Source organism: Coregonus clupeaformis, chromosome 14 (assembly GCF_020615455.1).
Source record: "Coregonus clupeaformis isolate EN_2021a chromosome 14, ASM2061545v1, whole genome shotgun sequence".
NCBI classification, from domain to species: domain Eukaryota; kingdom Metazoa; phylum Chordata; class Actinopteri; order Salmoniformes; family Salmonidae; genus Coregonus; species Coregonus clupeaformis.
Window position 1 is genome coordinate 41,862,423 of NC_059205.1, and position 22,737 is coordinate 41,885,159.

At 41.0% G+C, this 22,737-nt stretch overlaps 2 protein-coding genes across 8 annotated transcripts in view; both read right to left on the reverse strand.

Annotated features, from left to right (window-relative positions):
• LOC121580881 (disco-interacting protein 2 homolog C-like) overlaps positions 1-1,825 on the reverse strand; it is a 227,888-nt gene extending 226,063 nt beyond the window's left edge. For all 6 annotated transcript variants that reach the window (XM_041896007.2, XM_041896005.2, XM_041896003.2 and 3 more), the window contains exon 1: positions 1,446-1,825. In XM_041896007.2, coding sequence (XP_041751941.2) covers positions 1,446-1,524 — 79 coding nt within the window. In that variant the 5' untranslated portion in view covers positions 1,525-1,825. The remainder of the gene's footprint in view (positions 1-1,445) is intronic.
• A 12,443-nt stretch (positions 1,826-14,268) lies between these two features.
• Positions 14,269-22,737, reverse strand: part of LOC121580880 (la-related protein 4B) — a 36,071-nt gene continuing 27,602 nt past the window's right edge. For both annotated transcript variants that reach the window (XM_041895999.2, XM_041896000.2), the window contains exons 8-17: positions 21,853-21,963; positions 21,518-21,571; positions 20,948-21,169; positions 20,535-20,644; positions 18,514-18,786; positions 18,186-18,231; positions 17,710-17,880; positions 17,274-17,437; positions 16,844-16,955; positions 14,269-16,085 (exon numbers count right to left, since the gene is read on the reverse strand). In XM_041895999.2, coding sequence (XP_041751933.1) covers positions 15,762-16,085; positions 16,844-16,955; positions 17,274-17,437; positions 17,710-17,880; positions 18,186-18,231; positions 18,514-18,786; positions 20,535-20,644; positions 20,948-21,169; positions 21,518-21,571; positions 21,853-21,963 — 1,587 coding nt within the window. In that variant the 3' untranslated portion in view covers positions 14,269-15,761. The remainder of the gene's footprint in view (positions 16,086-16,843; positions 16,956-17,273; positions 17,438-17,709; positions 17,881-18,185; positions 18,232-18,513; positions 18,787-20,534; positions 20,645-20,947; positions 21,170-21,517; positions 21,572-21,852; positions 21,964-22,737) is intronic.

Below are 22,737 nucleotides of genomic sequence, written 5' to 3' on the forward strand. Positions count from 1 at the left end.
TACCATCAGCTCACATAGGACTATCAGTGTTACAATGAGTCAATGAAACAGTAACCATGTTTTGTAGAACACCTAGGCCGTATGTATCAAGTGCCCCCCCCCCCATCCTAAATCAGCACTCCAGCACTGAGTTTATGAGCTGCAGTAGCCTATCACTATCTACCCAAGGCGTTTGATCTCAGGAGCCCCAGTCAAAGAGGTTGAGCTGTGAATATAGGTCAAAGTCTTAGAGTTCAATAACTCTGCATTTGATATTGTGCTGGATAAGGACATAGTCTACTAAGCAAATAAATAATGCAATAGGGCACCTATTTCCAGAAGGTCTTTATATTTGATGCTGGATAACTCTCATAACTAACTAGACTCATGGTTTTCCAAAACACAGTCTAGTCTAGTGAGTTAACCCTGTTATGATGATAATTATTCCACCAGATATAGCATGGTGTGAATTAAATGAAATGTAACTTACATTGGTCAAAAACTCAACGTTTTTGCATCTCATCCCCCAAGGTTGTCCTCACAGATATGGACTCAATTAGGCTTAGGTAAACACCAAGATATATATTTGAATACACTGAACAATGGAACTCTAAATACAAAAAGAGGGCAATATCAACATGCCCATATATACACTAAAATAACTGTGTATAGCCTTCCCATTGCTTTTGAAAATGTAATGGACCACAAAAGAGAGCAGGTATGTGCATTTTGTGTTAAAATATTTTTCGGAATAAATGGCTGAGCTCTGCAAATAAACAGGACAATTGCTTATGCTCACAACTCCCCACGAGAAACTACAAAAACATTACTAACGGCTCTTGCACCTGAAGCATGACACAGAATGCAGTTTACATGTATAGTGTCGGTTATAATTGTAGGCCTACCCTAACAAATTTGAAAGAACATGTCAAATTCAAGAACATGGCTATAGTTCAGTCCATGGTCAACTTGACAGCAAAATAATGTGTACTTCTGTCTTCAAAAGCCACTTTGAAATAAATGTCACATGATAAACGTGACGTTTAGTCAACACTAATAAGAGTGGACTAGGCTACTTTGTAACAACTAAAAATATGAGTTCTCAACAATTCCTTTAATCAATCTAAAAATGCCATCAGTTGATACATTTGACAATAATATCCATTTTAAATTGGCGTATTGATTTGTTTCAAGGTCACAATCTTTCTATTTCTAATAGCCAAAATCTGATAAGTACAATGCACACTGTGGTGTGATACAAAAGTACAATGAACCTGATATTATGTAGCAATGTATCCTGATTTGATTCAACATGAATTTGCGGCAGTACTCTGCTCAATGCGCGCTAGTTCCATCCATGAATTCCCACACAGATTTCCCTTTCGTCTGCAGCAAATTATGTCCGTTTTTCTGCTAATTCTGCTGTATATAATAACTATAATCGGGGGATATTAAATATTGCTTACCTTCTGATAACTCCAGTTCCAGCTCAGCAAGTCTGGCTCGCACCTCTAAAGGAAGGGGTAACGTATCACGGTCCGCCATTCTGCTTTAAAATTATGTGTCTTTCTCTTCTCTTCTTCTCCTCAATGAGTCCAGTAAAGTCTTTCAACACTGACTGTCCTTTCTCCGCAGAGCGCCGATGCATAGGGCAAAAGAGGAGCGACTTGAGTGGGAAATAGAAATGCGGAAAGTGTTTGGGCGAATACGAATATCGCTTTGCTCGCGTCCTTATTCAGGTCCCGCCATGGTTGGTTGTCCCTGTAGTAAGAAAAGGTACTGCTGCTGTAATTCCAAACTCTGACAGTGCTGCTGAAGGATACACTAACGTTGCCTCCCGTTTTTAGTACTGTGATCTCACTGCTCTGTGCTGCCACACATTCATAGGCAAACACGAGCCCACATTCGAACCCTTAGGAGGGCGCCAAATACCCACTTTAAGAACTGTTCGAGATTTTAACCCCCTCTCTCAATCCAGAACAACGTCATGATGGTTGAACATACCATTGCCCCTCAACTGTTCCATTTTTATTCCCGCCCCCCCATTTTGACAAGCAAATAAAAAAAAATATATATATATACAGTACCAGTCAAAAGTTTGGACACACCTACTCATTCAAAGGTTTTTCTTCATTTTTACTATTTTCTACATGATATAATATTAGTGAAGACATCAAAACTATGAAATAACACATATGGAATCATGTATTAACCAAAAAAGTGTTAAACAAATCAAAATATATTTTATATTTGAGATTCTTCAAAATAGCCACCCTTTGCCTTGATGACAGCTTTGCACACTCTTGGCATTCTCTTAACCAGCTTCAACCAGTCACCTGGAATGCATTTCAATTAACAGGTGTGCCTTCTTAAAAGTTAATTTGTGGAACTTAATGTGTTTGAGCCAATCAGTTGTGTTGTGACAAGGTAGGGGGGGTATACAGAAGATAGCCCTATTTGGTAAAAGACCAAGTCCATATTATGGCAAGAACAGCTCAAATAAGCAAAGAGAAACAACAGTCCATCATTACTTTAAGTTCATTAGAGTTACCAGCCTCAGAAATTGCAGCCCAAATAAATGCTTCACAGAGTTCAAGTAAGAGACACATCTCAACATCAACTGTTCAGAGGAGACTGCGTGAATCAGGCCTTCATGGTCGAATTGCTGCAAAGAAACCACTACAAAATGACACCAATAAGAAGAGACTTGCTTGGCCAAGAATCACGAGCAATGGACATTAGACCGGTGGAAATCTGTCCTTTGGTCTAATGAGTCCAAATGTGAGATTTTTGGTTCCAACCGCCGTGTCTTTGTGAGACGCAGAGTAGGTGAATGGATGATCTCTGCATGTGTGGTTCCCACCGTGAAGCATGGAGGTGTGATGTTGTGGGGGTGCTTTTCTGGTGACACTGTCTGTGATTTATTTAGAATTCAAGGCACACTTAACCAGCATGGCTACCACAGCATTCTGCAGCTATACGCCATCCCATCTGGTTTGCGCTTAGTTGGACTATCATTTGTTTTTCAACAGGACAATGACCCAAAACACACCTCCAGGCTGTGTAAGGGCTATTTGACCAAGAAGGAGAGTGATGGCGTGCTGCATAAGATGACCTGGCCTCCACAATCACCTGACCTCAACCCAGTTGAGATGGTTTGGGATGAGTTGGACTGCAGAGTGAAGGAAAAGCAGCCAACAAGCGCTCAGCATATGTGGGAACTCCTTCAAGATAGTTGGAAAATCATTCCAGGTGACTACCTCATGAAGCTGGTTGAGAGAATGCAAAGCTGTCAAAAGGCAAAGGGTGGCTACTTTGAAGAATATAAAATATTTTGATTTGTTTAACACTTTTCTGGTTACTACATGATTCCATATGTGTTATTTCATTGTTTTTATATCTTCACTATTATTCTACAATGTAGAAAATAGTAAAAAATAAAGAAAAACCCTTGAATGAGTAGGTGTGTCCAAACTTTTGACTGCAACTGTATATCTTTTTTTTACTTAGCAGTGTTAAGTAAAAAATAAATGACATCAATGTATTTTTACTGCATTCAATTGAAAAAAATGCTTGTGTTGCCTTTTTGTCACTGGTGTTACCTATAATTGAATGACAATTCAGGCTTTCCAGAATATAATTTGACTATTTACTTTGCATATACAGTATAACCAATGACAAAGGTTAATGATAATATTAAGATTTGTTTTTATTAGTAATCATTTACTTTAAATAAAACAAATGTTTCTATTATAACACCAGTGACAAATCTTCAGACTATTCCATTAAAACCAGCAGGAACATTAACGCCAGTGAAGGTAACACCAGTAACAAATCTGAAGAAAATATAGAATATCTAAGATGGCGGCCACAGTAGCTCAAACCACACTTCTTCAATTGTAAATAAATGAGATTAGATCAATTATTTTAATCAATTTTCCTTTTCCCATACTATAAACTTTGTAACACCAGTGACATATTTTTTAAAGCTTAGCATGAAATTACCAAATTAATCATCAAATTGCTAACATATGAAGAGAGAGTGCAGACTCACCATATATTTTTCAAAACAGCCCTGCCTCCAATTAACCTTTGACCCAGGAAGAAGTTGGCAAGGATGTGTTATTTTTTATATATAATGGGGTAACACCAGTGACATGAAATTGAGGGACAGCTATTCCCTGTAAATTATTTACAATATTTAGTTGATCTTTTAGTTTTTTTAAGTAATCCACTAAATAACTATAATACTTTCCTTTGTATAATGACATTTAAATATATTTTTTTACTCAAAATATGTCACAAAACCACAACACATGGCCTGACGGACAAGACATTTTCATGGTACTGACCGTGTTCTATGATATACAGTATATAAAACAAATGTTTGCACTATAACTGTCTGATTATATGTTTTATTAACAATAAAACACCAATTAACCTCTAAAAGTCTAAGCCGTCTCTATAGCCCATAGAAACACACTGAATAACACATTAATAAATGGCAAAATAGACAGTTAAAAATGTATCATAAGGAATAAGGTTTTGAAGTGTTTGTCCTATATCTAGGAGATATATTTTACATTTTTTTAGACATTTAACCCCATATTTTTTGTGCCACAAAACTACCGCCATACTTCCATTCGTTTGTATAGGTTACCTTCAGACCGTTCGGACGCTACAGACGTTTTTCAGGATGTCTCATGGTCTGACAAACACCGCTGTAGCTCGGCCACCTTCCACCACAGATGCAGAAGGCCGACATATGCCGATGCGGTGGATTGAGACACAGCCTACGCAAAAAAACGGATATCTCTAGCTTAAACTAATGGATTTTGATGGGGATTATTTTATTATGTTACTTAGATTGACGCACGGGTGTTTAAAACAAAAACATTTTGTGTCATTCTCTGACATTTTTCCTGGTGGTTAAGGCGGGGGACAGGAATGCCACCATTTTCATAGAATGACCCTATTCATGCATTTATGAATACCACACAACATAAAACATTGAGTTACACGATGACATTGCAGTTAGTTAAGCCTACATGTAAAGCCCAATTTCTTTAGACAATATTGCCAAGCAATGTTGCTGGCAATGGGGTGGGGTATGACTGTCACTGTCCCTGTCTCACTGCCCTCTCACGCTCTCTGGTGCACAATGTCTGCTTTAAAGATGTACAATATTTCACCTCCAGCACAAAGCGTAACCTGAGGAGCATTACATCAGGGGTGTGTGCTTAGTCCCCTCCTGTACTCCTTGTTCACCCACGACTGCGTGGCCGCGCACGACTCCAACACCATCATTTAAGTTCGCAGATGACACGACGGTGGTAGGCCTGACCACTGATGACGATGAGGACAGCCTACAGGAGGAGCTCAGAGACCTGGCAGCGTAGTGCCAGGACAACAACCTCTCCTTCAACATCAGAAAGACAAAGGAGCTGATCGTGGACTACAAGGAACGGAGGGCCGAGCACACCCCCATCCACATCAACAGAGCTGTTGTGGAGCAGGTCGAGAGCTTTAAGTTCCTCGGTGTCCACACCACATCACATGTCCACACACATCAACACAGTCATGAAGAGGGCACCACCACACCTCTTCCCCCTCAGGAGGCTGAAAAGATTTGGCATGGGCCCTCAGATCCTCAAAAAGTTCTACAGCTGCACCATTAAGAACATCTTGACTGGCTGCATCACTGCCTGGTATGGCAACTGCTTGGCATCCGACCGCAAGGCGCTACAGAGAGTAGATCGTATGGCCCAGTACATCACTGGGGCCAAGCTCCCTGCCATCCAGGACCTCTAAACCAGGTGGTGTCAGAGGAAGGCTCTAGAAATTTTCAAAGACTCCAGCCACCCAAGTCAGACTGTTCTCTCTGCTACCGCCCACCAAGCGGTACCGATGCACCAAGTCTGGAACCAACAGGACCCTGAACAGCTTCTGAATATCTGCATTGACCCTTTTTGCACTAACTCTTTTCACTCATGCCATGCTGCTGTTTATTATCTATCCTGTTGCCTAGTCACTTTATCCCTACCTATATGTACATATCTATCTCAATTACCTCGTACCCCTGTACAGACTCGGTACTGGTACCCTGTGTATATAGCAAAGTTATCGTTACTCATTGTGTATTTATTCCTTGTGTTATTATTTTTCTGTTTTTTCTCTCTGCATTATTGGGAAGGGCCCGTAAGGAAGCATTTCACTGTTAGTCTACACCTGTTGTTTACGAAGCATGTGACAAATAAAATGTGATTATTACAATGTGCATGTGCAGTAAAACGAGCCTACCTAACCACACAGCAAGAATACTCTCAGGGAGAGAGAAGGAGTGGAAAGGCCAATGGACTGTTTTTGAGTGGGTGGTTCGGTGCATATATGGAGCAGGCCGGGGGTCATTTCTACATCTGATATTATCATGTTCCATATACATTTATGTAAAGAAAGCTGTAACGTAAACATTATGTAAAGAAATCTGTAATGTAAACATTGTGTAAAGAAAACTGTAATGTAAAGAAAACTGTAAACCCACACTTTTATGCTGATCTCCCAACAGTTGTACTTTAATAGGAAACAGACCAAGGCCCCGTCCCAAAATGGTAAACTATTCCCTATATACAGTGCATTCGGAAAGTATTCAGACCCCCTTGACTTTTTCCAAATGTTGTTACGTTACAGCCTTATTCTAAAATTGATTAAATAAAGTCAAATCTACACACAATGCCCCATAATGACAAAGCAAAAACAGGTATTTAGACATTTTTGCAAATTTATTACAAATAAAAAACTGAAATACCTTATTTACATAAGTATTCAGACCCTTTGCTATGAGACTCAAAATTGAGCTCAGGTGCATCCTGTTTCCATTGATCATCCTTGAGATGTTTCTACAACTGGATTGGTGTCCACCTGTGGTAAACCCAATTGATTGGACATGATTTGGAAAGGCACACACCTGTCTATATAAGGTCCCACAGTTGACAGTGCATGTCAGAGCAAAAACCAAGCCATGAGGTCGAAGGAATTGTCCATAGAGCTCCGAGACATGATTGTGTCGAGGCACAGATCTGGGGAAGGGCACCCAAAAGAATTGTGCATCATTGAAGGTCCCCAAGAACACAGTGGCCTCCATCATTCTTAAATAGAAGAAGTTTGGAATCACCAAGACTTCCTTGGGCTGGCTGCCCGGCCAAACTGAGCAATCGGGGGAGAAGGGCCTTGGTCAGGGAGGTGACTAAGAACCCAATGGTCACTCTGACAGAGCTCCAGATTTCCTCTGTGGAGATGGGAGAACCTTCCAGAAGGACAACCATCTCTGCAGCACTCCACCAATCAGGCCTTTATGGTAGAGTGGCCAGATGGAAGCCACTCCTCAGTAAAAAGCACATGACAGCCCACTTGGAGTTTGCCAAAAGGCACCTAAAGGACTCAGAACATGAGAAACAAGATTCTCTGCTCTGATGAAACCAATATTGAACTCTTTGACCTGAATGCCAAGCTTCACATCTGGAGGAAATCTGGCACCATCCCTACGGTGAAGCATGGTGGTGCCAGCATCATGCTGTGGGGATGTTTTTCAGCGGCAGGGACTGGGAGACTAGTCAGGATCGAGGGAAAGATGAACGGAGCAAAGTACAGAGAGATCCTGGATGAAAACCTGCTCCAGACTGGGGCGAAGGTTCACCTTCCAACAGGACAACGACCCTAAGCACACAGCCAAGACAACGCAGGAGTGGCTTCGGGACAAGTCTCTGAATGTCCTTGAGTGGCCCAGCCAGAGCCCAGACTTTAACCCGATCTAATATCTCTGGAGACCTGAAAATAGCTGTGCAGCGACGGTCCCTGTCCAACCTGACAGAGCTTGAGAGGATCTGCAGAGAATGGGAGAAACTCCCCAAATACAGGTGTGCCAAGCTTGTTGCATCATACCCAAGAAGACTCAAGGCTGTAATCGCTGCCAAAGGTGCTTCAACAAAGTACTGAGTAAAGGGTCTGAATAATTATGTAAATGAAATATTTCAGTTTATTTTGAATACATTTGCAAACATTTCTAAAAACCTGTTTTTACTTTGTCATTATGGTGTGTTGTGTGTAAATTGATGAGGGAAAAAAACAATTTAATCAATTTCAGAATAAGGCTGTAACGTAACAAAATGTGGAAAAGGTCAATGGGTCTGAATACTTTCCGAATGCACTGTAGCTCATTACTTTTGACCAGATACCTATTGTGGGGGCTCAAAAGTAGTGCACTGTATAGGAAATAGGGTGCCATTCGGGACGTATCCCTAAAATGCAAAACAGCCATGACATGGGAAACGGAGTGGGAGGGACATGTGCTTGAAAAGGCTTATGCCTATCACTGGATAAGTATTTTATATAGAGGGGTTATAAATAGCTTATGACCAGGTCCACTTGTTTACAAAATGGCTGCAGCTGCAAGACAACCGGATCAAATCAAACTGTGGACCCATGAGAGGTAGCTGAAGAAGCCTATGGTTTTGTGTGGGGAGTGATACACTGGCTTACCCTAATAGGATTGTGGTGTGACATGGAACAAATCCTCCAAGATGTCTTTGTGTGAATATGTTGCCACCATGTGGCTAGTATTTTGCATGGAATACAGAACAGCACTCCCCTAGGCTTGGATATGTGGTGGATGGACAATGGCTTTATGTGTGTTAACTTGCCTGCTGAAAACCAAGACAAAAGTACATTAAAAAACAAGGAATTTCTGAACCACCCTTCAGTTTTTGGACAATGGCTCATGGCATTATAACATGTGCAGATTGAATGGGATGGCCAAAAACAACCAACCCTGGTAGAATACCAACTTCCAGGCAATTTCTGCGAGAAAGCAAATCTAGCACTAGAAAATAAATAGAGAGAAGCTGTGGGGTGTTCCAGAAAGCAGGATTAACTTAGCCAGCTACGTAACTGACAGTCATATGCCTTTATTTTCTGGTTAATTTAGAAAGCTATACTTGGATATGGGTCATTGATTTTTAAGTCAATTATACCATTTCAAGTCTACACGGTATAAAGAATATTAGGGACACTTCCAAATATTGAGTTGCACCCCCTTTTGCCCTCAGAACAGCCTCAATTCGTCAGGGCATGGACTCTACAAGGAGTCTAAAGCGTTCCACAGGGATGCTGGCCCATGTTGACTCCAACACTTCCCACAGTTGTGTCAAGTTGACTGGATGTCCTTTGGGTGGTGGACCATTCTTGATACACTGCAACATTGCAGTTCTTGATACACTCAAACCGGTGCACCTGGCACCTACTACCACACCCCGTTCAAAAGGCACTTAAATATTTTGTCTTGCCCATTCACCCTCTGAATGGCACACACAATCCATGTCTCAAGGCTTAAAAATCATTATTTAACCCGTCTACTCCCCTTCATATACAGTGATTGAAGAGGATTTCACAAGTGACATCAAGGGATCATAGCCTTCACCTGGATTCACCTGGTCAGTCTATGTCATGGAAAGACACTTGGTGTCTTTCCTGGAAGTCTATGCCCTAATGTTTTGTACACAGTGTATATTGCTCAATATTTAGGACAGTTAGCTGGCTAACTCATTCATCCCGCTGGACCAACCCCCACATTGTGGGACACACACAATCAGGAGAGAACTCATTAACAGTGCCTAAATCTTTATTTTTCAGTAAGCTACATTTTTTCCTCTCCAAATTAGACAGTTTTACATCATGACACAAGAGTAACTTAAAATGATCAATAGTTGACATGTACGCTTGATTCCAGTCTTAATGGAAGAATAGGTAAGACAAAAATCAAAAGCCCTCAAAGAAACCTCGAACAACTGTCTGTTACTGTTCTTAGGTTCTTCTCCCCATCAAGTCATCGATTGTCCACTGCTGTTAGCGTAAAAATGAGTTAATTGAACACAGTGATTTGATAGTGAGACAATTGGTTAGTCTCATTCCAGTCAGTTGGTGCATTGTAACATCACTTTACACACAGTCAATTTACAACAAGCTGCAACCGTTGCAAAAAATACATGGCACTATCAAACTGGTGAGACGAAGCAGATAGAAGCGAACTGGGCAGGGAGAACGATCCTGCTTGATATGAGAGACACTGTCTGTGCACAAGAACATCCCGAACATTACAATAGGGCTTTAGTAGTGCACGCAAAAGTAAGAAGAAAAAGTTAAACACTCCAGTATTTCGTACGGTAAGCAGTGCCATCATCTTCAGGAGAGAGAAACCAACAACAGAATCCTTTTCTGTTCATCATGCTGCACACACCTGGCTGGCAATCACATTTACATTTAAGTCATTTAGCAGACACTCTTATCCAGAGCGACTTACAAATTGGTGCATTCAACTTAGGAATCACCCTTTGGTTTACTTTACTTCAACTTTCAGTCAACTTTGCATTCGTGTTTTATACTTCTGCTGACCCCAGATGGTAAACTTCTCACTAACAAACACTCACACACACTTTCTCATACAAACTCAGTGCCCAGCCCGATAACATATCAATACCCAATCTGCAAAGACAACAGCATTAGCATTAGATAGGCCTACTAGCATAGACTAGCTTAAATGTACATACGACTTCATTAGCCAGATCAGATGCAGGTTGCTATGAGTACTTTGCCTAAATGTCAGTGGTATCAGATTTTTATTCCCAGTTATATAGTTCTGGACCAGCTACACTTCCTCAGTAACAAATATCAAAATATAATGGCAAGCATTTAACTAAAGTACAAGTCAAACAAACTGCCAGGTTGAAACAAATTAATGGCACAGACAAATGCAGTCCACATGTGATCAACTGATAAAAAGACAATGCACAGTATATGTTATACAGTATGTGCCAGAAAACTCATTTTCTTGCTGAAATAAGTGTACAAATATCTACACTATTATGCTTGAGTCTAAACACTGGTAAAGCCTACCAAAGAAAATTGAATTTGTACAGTTATTAGTTCTGGGGGCTACGAAAGTTCAGTTGACATACATCTTCATGAAAAACAAAACTTCAAAAGAAAAACAACTAACAGAATATCAACAATGCTTCAATCACTTTGTCTGGTACAATTATACAGTATGCTGCTATGGACTTGACATTGGTTATGTGTGAAAGATTTGATGTTCCTGTGCTTTACTGTGATTCATAAATCAATCTCGTATGGGCTAAATCACACAACAGACTGCTATAAGCACAGTCTGTCAGACAATAGTACTGATTTTGTGCTTTCATTTAAGGATGTGTGTTTGTACGACAGGTAGGTACTTCCCTTTTCTCATTGTGCACAGTGAGGCTGGCCAACAGAAAACATCTGTCTACCAGGGGTTGAGAAACAACAAGGACATGGAATGAGAATGACATTTAAATAGTTACAATCAGGCAACCTGCCCAAGTCGCAAAGTGAGGGAGACGCAATTCTGCACACCAGAACAATAGAAAAATGTTTATAGAAAACAATTATTCAAATTCAAAATCACAACATTTAGTTTTTATCCTACATCCAGCTCAAAAGCAACATTAATATTTCAACAAGATCAATATATATTTTTTAAATCATTTTAAGGTACCTCTTTATATTTTTAGGAGTATTTACAACTGTACAAGCAAAGCACACACTTCAAAGTGCACATATTTGATACAGTATTTACTATTTTGCATTTACAGGATTTATATTTTCCCCAAAACAAACTTAAAATAGGAACTAGAAACAAGGTTAATCAAATTAGATTATTTTCGTACAATTTTACAAAACCAAAAAAAATGCTGCTAGATTTGTACTTTAAGACCTAGTAAGACTTGTGATGTTTGGTATGACTAAACATTTCAATGTGTCACCATTAGTAACATTTTGGGGTTTGAAAAGAAATAAACTCTAAATTGTCTCGTATAAAAGTTAAGGCAAAGTCATTTTCAAGTTTAAATAAAATTCAAGTTTTTCAAACACTGGATGGAAATTATACATTTGTATATATTTTTTCTTAAAAATAAAATGTTTTTATGATCTCTCATGGAATAAACAGCATTGGTTTATAAATAAGCAGATATGGTGAATCATGTCTTTAATATCTCAGAAAAAAACTCAAAAACAAAATCAAAACTCTGCAATTTAAAGACTGCCCACCCAAGTGCATCCCAGTCCTTCAGAATCAAATAATGTTTTTGCAAACCAAAATCAAAAGCAGCAATGACTATCAGTACACGCCATTCTGTGACTTAGGCAATGTCTCCTCTCTCCAAAATGAGACCTCTTTTCTAAGCAGAGTATTCAATGGTAGCTCCTTGTTGCAGGAAGACCTCAATGAGACACTAAAGAAGTGCACAAGTTCCACGTTGTATGTATTTTTGTCTACTTCCACATTTATGCAGAGTACAGAGGGGAATTTGGAAGCTATATGGTTGTTGTATGGAGAGCCAGGAGAAATCTACAGAAGGCATTCTAAAAAGAGAAAAAGCATGCTAAAACAAAATATTGAGTGACATCCTGCAGTCATCCGGGGCACTTCTACTGTATGTGAGGGGGGGAAGGAGTTTGAACGACCCAAGAATGCTGCCTCCTCTGCCCAACATCTTCTAGTCCAAACTGAAAGGACTTATCTATAAGCTGCTCAGGTTCACAGTATCCAAACAGGTCAAAGGTCATTCACTGCATGCTCACAGGGTCCAATTTACTACTCTTCTGACTGTCACCCAATGACCAAAGCAATACCTTCTTTCTAAAATGGCTGCCTCATGGTTTACCTTCATGTATAACATTTGTAGTGGAAATAATGTCACTTCTTTCTTTTAACCAATTCCACTTAATTTTCCCATTTGAGCCACCAGGTGTACACATTCTCTAACGTGTAAACCCACATTACAATTAGCTACTGTAATACTGAATAAGAAGCTGAAACAGCTTCAAAGACACCACGCACCAGTGGTTTCACAAATGACTACCTCAAAAGCAAAACAATAAAATAAACTGCCACTCCAAAAAGATGTCATGGTTAGTGGGACTCCATAGGTTGTGTGCACAAAATAAAATACCAAGACTAAAGTTGTTATTCTCAGCATGCACGGAAGTATGTCTAGTCTGCATTTACATGGCAGTAAACAAAAAAAGTTTAACTTGTGTGAATTTATCCACATAGAGGTTAATACAATTAGTCAACATTTGAGAGATTCTGAAAGCTGATTATCCTGTCACAACATTTTATAATAATGCACAAGTCAAATGGCAAGAAGACAGTTGAAATCCTTTAGGGAAAAAAATCTCAATTTGTTGTATAACTGACATTTTTAAGGGCTTATGTGACCATCAGACCTTTCCATATTTGTCTTTACATGTTAGGTTACCTTTTGCTTCTGTATGCAGGTAAAATATGGATTTCTTAACAATTAATCCAGAAGCAAAACAAAGTGCAAAGTTTAGTTGACAACGTGTATCAAGTATTATTATCTAAGTACAGTACCAGATTAATTGAAGTAGCAAGTTCCAGGATCATCCTCTAGCTAGCACCATAGCTATCTAAAATAAACCATCCCACTGTTTGAATGAAGTCACTGCACCCTGCCAAAACCCTACTGCCGACTCCTAAATGGTAGCTGAGCACAGGAGGTTGGTTGCACCTTAATTGGTGAGGACGGGCTTGTGATAATAGCTGGAGCGGAGTAGGTGGAATGATATCAAATACATCAAGCACATGGTTTCCATGTGTTTGATGCCATTCCATTTGCTCCGTTCCAGCCATTATTATGAGTCGTCCTCCCCTCAGCAGCCTAGCCTATCCATTGCCAACATATGTGCCCGCTGAACTAGTCTTTGACATGCTTGTTTCACAGCAAAATAGTAGAGAAAGAAAATAGTCTACAAGAGGCACCAATCGACACCATGTGATTAATTTATGGGTCGTTCCACGAAATGATTGCCCTTTGATATTTAAAGTATAAATGGTGCATCAATATTGAATTTTAAAAGTATGTTATATTAAATGAAGTGCCCACATGGAGAATTCAATAAATCTAATTTTTAATATTGAATGAAGACTTGCTTAAAGTGCCTAAATTCAAAATCCCTCCGTGACTTCGATTATTTCAACCCATCATTGTAAAGCCCTAGTTAATTTGTTGCTTTGACTGTCATATCTGAAGATTATTTTTTATTTGTTGTGATTAGTGATTAATTTAGTCTGTCCCTCAATTTAAAGGTCAACCCTGTTACGTGAACTGAACTATCATTTTAATATAGTAAAACTATTCCTTTTTAAATATATTTTTTCCTAACTAAACATTGAACATCTAATAGTCAAATCATAGTGTAAAAGCAGGTGAGCTGGTTCTATTCTTTTTGGCCATTTTCTGGTGTTATGTGTTGGAAAACTGAGCGAGTCGAGCATAACACATCAACCCTGTTACCCATAGATAGACAGGCTAGAAATGTTAACTTAAACATTTTTGTGAAGCTTGCAATCAATTGCCACTCCCTGTTGCACACAGCAAGCTTCCATTCCCCCTTTAAAAATTGGATTTATGGCTGATCTGAAATGAAATTGTCAATTCTGCGACAGTCAATCCTGTTACTTAATTTGGCACCATTTTTTTTATTTAACGTGTTGAGATGGGGAAAAAGTGTTAATGAAGTTTTACGTGCTCTTTATGACAAAGTCAATATTAGGTGAACAAAATGTAATTGGACCAAGTTACACATCTCAAAAGGCACCGAATTGGTGGAACGACCCTCATCTGCTATTTTCCGAGATCAAAATACATGTAGATTTCTACTGACCCTGATAGTGCCTCTCAATGAGGACTAACAAACAATGTGCTTTATACGGCTAGGAAACAGACTCCTGCATTGGACAACATTTACCACAAGAAATACTAGATAAAGAAAGTCTAAGGCGCTCATAAAACCACCAGCATGCAACAACTAGTAGTACTTGTAATAACGATCAAAACCAGTATGCAAATAAACATATTTTCCTCATATGCTGGTGTTATAACGAGATAAAGTGTTCCATGTTGGCAAAAAGGTAATCTAGTTTCGATAAATGACTACGGGTGGTGAAATCCCTCAGAAAGTAGGTCTTCTGAGGATTTCAGTCAAGTCCGTAAAATGAGACTAGACTAGTTGACCTTGAATATGAACGCAATTACGTAAAACACATCAAAGATGCGTCCCTAATGGCACCTTATTCCGTATGTAGTGCACTACTTTTGACCGAAAGTAGTGCACTACATAGGGAGCCATTTGGGACGCAGCCATCATGTCTGACTGACAGTGATCATCACACCCTGCAATGGAATCACATCACCGCTTAACAAGGCAGCATACAAGACATACAGACATCACCTCACAGTCACAACGAATAACATGGAAACAGCTACTCTGTCATTTATCTGCTTCCTTTCATTCACCTGTTGTTGGCTTCCACTGATGACCTATCTACTCGCACAATACTACCTTGGAAAGTAGTTCAGACATATTAATTAATCCCACTAATCTGAACAGGAGTACGTTTTCGGATTGACACTAAATAATGAAGAAAAAATATGAAAAAAATAAACCCTCCAAAAATAAATATGTAAAAATTATTAACGGTGCTCTATATGCACATTAAAGTGCTATTGTCTGCAAGCCCTGATCCAGAAAGGTGTCCTCTCTATGCTGTGAATGACTGGTGATTTTGGAATAGGTTGTATTTGAATAGCCCTGACTTTTTTTCAGATTTCTTTCTCCCTCACGTGTTTGTTGTGAAATTGACTTGATTGCAGTGGGGGAGGGGGTTACTGCGGGGACTTTGGGGGGGTGTTGAGATCTTTGCTGCTGGGACCCTTCCCTGGGTGGTGGGGGGATGGGGAAGGCCACCGGCCGGTCGGTCTCCGGACCTCTCGGGGTCTGCCTGGGGTGGCTGGCTTGGAGGAGCCTGGGTATGTCTCTCTGGGGACCTTTGGATCACCCCTGTCCCCTGGGGCTGCGTCAGTGCACTTCCTCTCCTCTCCTGCGGAGGCAGCGCTGCTGGCTGGCTTGGCCTCTTTAGGGGCCTGTAGTTTCGGAGCGTGGTCTTTAATCCTCTGGCAGATCTCAGCGTAAGAGGGCTTTCGCAGTTCCTAACCACAAAACGAAATCTATATTTGTAGGTGATTCATTTCATAGGACTTTGACTATGCCCACTGGTTTGACACACATTAAAGTAAAAAAAAAAAAAGATGATTATTACCAACCACAAATCAGTATCTACAGGTAAATGCTAAAATAATGGAAACACTTGAGTAAATGAGGGACACAAAGTATATTAAAAGCAGGTGCTTCCGTACATGTGTGGTTCCTGAGTTAATTAAGCAATTGACATCCCATCATGCTTAGGGTCGTGTATAAAAATGCTGGGCAGGTAATTATTTTGGCTACCATGGCTATGCCCCAACAGGATGACAATGCCGCCATCCACAGGGCACGAGCGGTCAATGAATGGTTAGATGAGCATGAAAACAATGTAAATCATATGGCCGTCTCAGTCACCAGATCTCAACCCAATTAAACAATTATGGGGAGATTCTGGAGCTGCGCCTGAGACAGCGTTTTCCACCACCATCAACAAAACAACAAATGATGGAATTTCTTGTGGAAGACTGGTGTCGCATCCCTCCAATAGAGTTCCAGACACGTGTAGAATCTATGCCAAGGTGCATTGAAGCTGTTCTGGCTCGTGGTGGCCCAACGCCCTATTAAGACACTATGTTGGTGTTCCCTTTATTTGGGCAGTTACCTGTATCTCTGACTACCAAAAAATCTTTATCAGCTAATAATATAAAAAATGCACCTGGTTATGTTTAAATGCTTTAAACAGCTTTGGTGAACCAGTACTTACTGTAGCAGTACCATTGACTTGAACAGATTTGCTAGCGGTGTACAGAGTGGTAGTGTCCCGCTCGAGAGAAACCCGAGTCTCCTTCTGATTCACCTCCAGAACCTTCACTTCCCTGAAAAACAAACATATTTACATCACACAATGATGTGAATGACAAGAAATGCTGCTGAGTCAGTTAAGTTCTCTCTCTACACAAATTCAGTTTTGACAACTATGGTGTGTCATGTTTTCAAATGGGACACACTGACAAGGAAATAGAGAGACAAGGGTGAGATAAAAGATATGCATGAGATGAAGCACACTGCTCTGTTTTTCTATACAAATCGTATGATGTTAGTGGGGGTATGCTTACACGTTTTGATGGTGGGGGGGAATAGGGTTTTTGAACCAAAGTGTTATATGAAGGGAAACACGTGTGTCCTATACTCACTCTGCGGGTTGGGAGGGAACAGGGACAGGGGCAGAGGATGGTGCTGGTTTCGGGGGAGCAGCGGGCTGGAGGCTCGGGGGCTGTGGAGAAATGACCGTCCTTAGTGGCTCCTTGGGTCCTCCTGAGGGGAGGGCACCTGGAGAGCTGGCATCAACGCTTACATTCTGGAACGGAACGACACAAAAATACATGAAAAACAATACTACTAACGGCAAAGCTGAATTGTTGAGCTGTGTGATTGAGCATGGTGGCTTGGAGATAAGAGCTTGGCTGAGTCCCAATTGGCACCATATTCCCTGGTCAAAAGTCTATGGGCCGTGGTCAAAAGTAGCACACAATATATGGAATAGGGTGCCATTTGGGACACAGGTGCCTTTTGGGACACACACTGAGTATGGTGGCCTGGAGATGAGAGCTTGTGTTGGTAGATACTGACCCTGTCCTTTGTGGTTACTATTACCATGCTGGCCAGTCTGTTCTCAAACATGTCTTCAGGGGTTTTGAGGTGGCCTGTGGCCCCAGGCAGCGGGGGGAAGCTGGAGAGCCCCAGCTCAAAGCTGGGGGACGGGGGCTTCTGAGGAGGGGGTGGCGACTGGGTAGCAACTCTCTATACAACAGAACAGCATCAAACACACCAGAGTCAGCACAATGCAGTGAGTCAGTCACAGAGTAAAGACTGCGTCCCAAATGGCACCCTATTCCCTTTATAGTACACTACTTTTGACCAGGGCCTATAGGGGTTAAAAGTAGAGCACCATATAGGGAATAGGGTGCTATTTGGGACACCCACAACACCAACCAGCACACTGTACATACACCTGCAATATTGAAATTCAGTCACTGCCCGAAAAGCTTGCAGCATCAGCACTGATGGCTCTTTCTCAAAGTCAAAGTGGAAAGAAACGTACTTACTGTAAACTTGTCTTCCCTCTTTTTCCTAGAACCATAAATATTTGTCCTTTAAGAAAGAAAATATTTTAAAAATTCAGACATATTTCTACTCTATTTGAAGCATTACAGAGATTTTAACAATTCAAAACTTGGGCACCATGCTCGCTTTCTTGTAATACTATAATGTGTCCCAAATAGCACCCTATTCAGTGCACTACTTTTGACCAGAGCCCTAATGGCCCTGGACAAAAGTTGTGCACTAAATAACAAATAGGGTACCATTTGGGACACATCCCACGGATGTATATGGTGGTGATGATCATCATGCAGATAGTGGAGGATACCTTACCTTCCCCGGGCCATGCCCAGTGAGTAGTCGGTGCTGACGGGCTCCACCCGACCCGTACTGATGTCCCTCCTGGGGTAGGTCATGGTGGAGTGGGGTAACCTGGTTCTGTTCTGGCTCGGGAGCCGCGTCATTTGGGAAGAACCCCGGGGCACCCCGTTTAGGATACGCTCCGTGGGGAAGTTGAAGATGGTGGGGCTGTCTAGGAGCCCTGTGCCGCGCTGGTCCACGTTGGGTATTGTGGGCCTCAGGTGAGGTTTACTGTGAGTGTGATTCCTGAAAAGAAACCAGAAACACAACCGGTCAATATCATATTCAAAGATCATATCTATACAAGCACAGCAATCTAGAATTCTGGGCCCATATTCACAAAGACTCTCAAGAGTAGAAGTGCTAATATACAGTGCATTCGGAAAGTATTCACACCCCTTGACTTTTTCCACAATTTATTACGTTACAGCCATATTCTAACATTGATTTAAATCTACACACAATACTACATAATGACAAAGCAAAAACAGGTTTTTAGAAATTTTTGCAAATGTATTAAATATAAAAACAGAAATATCAAATATACATAAGTATTCAGACCCTTTACTCAGTACTTTGTTGAAGCATCTTTGGCAGCGATTACAGCCTCAAGTCTTCTTGGGTATGTCGCTACAAGCTTGGCACACCTGTATTTGGGGAGTATCTCCCATTCTTCTCTGCAGATCCTCTCAAGCTCTGTCAGGTTGGATGGGGAGCATCGCTACACAGCTATTTTCAGGTCTCTCCAGAGATGTTCAAGTCCGGGCTCTGGCTGAGCCATTCAAGGACATTCAGAGATTTGTCCGGAAGCCACTCCTCCGTTGTCTTGGCTGTGTGCTTACGGTCGTTGTCCTGTTGGAAGGTGAACCTTTGCCCCAGTCTGAGGTCCTGAGAGCTCTGTACTTTGCTCTGTTAATCTTTCCCTTGATCCTGACTGGTCTCCCAGTCCCTGCCGCTGAAAAACATTGCCACAGCATGATGCTGCCACCACCATGCTTCACCGTAGGGATGGTGCCAGGTTTCATCCAGACGTGACGCTTGGCATTCAGGCCAAAGAGTTCAATCTTGGTTTCTCATGGTCTGAGAATCTTTAGGTGCCTTTTGGCAAACTCCAAGCGGGCTGTCATATGTATTTTACTGAGGAGAGGCTTCCGTCTGGCCACTCTACCATAAAGGCCTGATTAGTGGAGTGCTGCAGAGATGGTTGTCCTTCTGGAAGGTTCTCACATCGCCACAAAGGAACTCTGGAGCTCTGTCAGAGTGACCATCGGGTTCACCTCCCTGATCAAGGCCCTTCTCTCCCGATTGCTCAGTTTGGCCGGGCGGCCAGCTCTAGGAAGAGTCTTGGTGGTTCCAAACTTCTTCCATTTTAGAATGATGGAGGCCACTGTGTTCTTGGGGACCTTCAATGCTGCAGAAATTTTTTTGTACCCTTCCCCAGATCTGTGCCTCGACACAATCCTGTCTCAGAGCTATACGGACAATTCCTTCGACCTCATGGCTTGGTTTTTGCTCTGAAATGCACTGTGGGACCTTATATAGACAGGTGTGTGCCTTTCCAAATCATGTCCAATCAATTCAATTTACCACAGGTGGACTCCCATCAAGTTGTAGAAACATCTCAAGGATGATTAATGGAAACAGGATGCACCTGAGCTCAATTTCAAGTCTCATAGCAAAGGGTCTGAATACTTATGTAAATAAAGGTATCTATTTATTTTATTTATAAATTTGCAAAAATTCTTATGGGGTATTGTGTGTAGATTGATGAGAAAAAAAAAAAATTTACTCAATTTTAGAATAAGGCTATAACATAATAAAATGTGGAAGTCAAGGTGTCTGAATACTTTCCGAATGCACTGTATATAGAATCAGATTTACTTTATATAAGAGGGAGGAACAGATCCTAGATCAGCACTCCTTTTGTGAGATGCTTTGTGAATACAGGCCCTGGTTCATAGTGTACATTAGATGGTGAGGGTCAGTGTACCCACCTATTCCTGGGAGAGTAGTGCCTAACACCAGCAAGAGGAGACGTCGCTGGTTTAAAACTATGGGATGTTGTAAATCCATTGATAAATTGAGTGTTGTGAAATGGTGTAACCTGTTAGACAAGGAAACACAAAATCAATGACTTTTACAAGAGTTCTAGCAGCATATTATACAGTGAAATTATGAATGGTCTGTATTGTAGCCTTGTGGGTGGTAGGTTTGCAAAATCCCAGTAACTTTCCAAAAATGTCCAGGTTTGCCAGAAATCCCAGTTGGAAGATTCCCGGAATCAGGAGGGAAAAAAGCAGGACATCTGTGAATCTTCCAACCAGACTTTTGGGAACGTTACTGGAATTCTGCAACCCTATTCTGCATTTTAGGTTTTTAGGTGTGTGCGCGCGCCTGCTGTCCTCACCAGTGAAGGGTCTATGAAGCTGTGAGTGGCTGACCAGGCCTGTGGAGTGATGAGGCTGTAGAGGGGGAACTGCTGCTGGGGGCTGTACACTGGAGGTATGTAGTAGGAGGTGTAACGTTGTTGTTGCTGCTGCTGCTGCACATAAGGGTTAACCTCCACTGGGCGGTAGCCATTTTTTGGCATAAAAGTGTTGATAGCGATTGCCTTCGCCTTTATCCGTGCCTGAGATTGGGGTTGAGAATTGAGAGAGAAAACTGATTTTTCCTCAAAAACGAATCTGCTGAGTAAGCATTTCAAAGCGGTGCAGATTTTTCATAAAAAGCCACATTTGTCTGAGGTATTATGTCACGTCATCACTAAATGATCCCATACAACAACTGCAGATTGAATTATGTTATCCACTGGGGGAAAGCATTAGTTTTGGTTGGTTGTTATGTTGACGGAAAAAGGTTACCTGAACCACCATACTTGGAAATACTCCAGAATTTACAGTATAGTATACAGTGTATGGGTCATGTTCATATTAACTTTACATTAACTTAAATTAAACTAATTAATTAATTAGCTTACCTTAATAGGCTTCCCTTGGAAGGTTTTCACTTCTTCACGAAGATACTGATATGCCTGGAAAATAGGAAACACAGCAGGAAATATGTTTCTGTTTTTATACCCACGGACGTAAGCTCAAGGCCAGTATGAAACACTATGGTAGCAATTAGCAATTGTACATCAGACCACCAAACCCATAGCAGGGCAGTTAGTTCCAGTTAGCAGGGCAGTTTCACTGAACAGTCCTACAATCCTAAAACATGACATGATGTGCAAGGAAAAGGTTGCTTTATGCACCATTACTAAATCAAGCGCTATAAGCATACAATGGTGCAACATTCCAGAATGTTCCTGACCTGTTGTGCATCTGCTTCCGATTCGAAGGTGATGAACCAGTTGTCGTTGTAGGCAAACTCAGAATTGATGAATTTAGGTAAGTTCTCTCCTTTAAAAAGAGCCTCGACCTCCTGCAAAACAAGAGCAAATGTCAAGCTTAACGCCAAAACTCCTTAGATACTGTGGACAAGTTCCTGGTTTCGATTGAATAGGGTGGTTTAGCTGTCTTTATTATTTTTATTTAACTAGGCAAGTCAGTTAAGAACAAATGCTTATTTACAATGACGGCCAAACCCGGACGACGCTGGGCCAATTGTGCGCCGCATTCGTAAGAATCTGGCGCAATGCTATTTCAGCACTCTCTCCTCCCACTCATCTCTATCCTATATAATAAACAAAAAATACGAGAGGAGTGGGCCCTATCAATGTCACATTTTGTCAATATTCCCCGATGGGAGTGCAGTTCAGACTGAAATAACACCATTAAAAATGTTTTGAATTCTAAACTGCTAAAAACAGCACCCTATAATTTGTCACACAGCATGACATTTGATGACATGGTACTGGCACATTTGATGCACAATAGATGATACCTCTAAACACTAGATAAACAAAACATGCCATTACCATTACTTTACCAAAGTCAAACAACAGGGTATCTATAACATGGCTAGGAGAAAGGTGTGCAAACAAATAATTGACGCAGAGACAGGTTTTACACCATTCCAGGAAATGTTTACGATTCCAGGAAAACAACTCTTAGAAAATATTAGGAAATGACCTACAATGCCCTGGTTAAAACACACATACAGCCTAGACACATAAGAGCTTGTACTAGAATGACCTAATCTTCCTAAAAACCTGTGATTTCGTTCCACTTTCTGCCATACTGGATACAGTCAGTA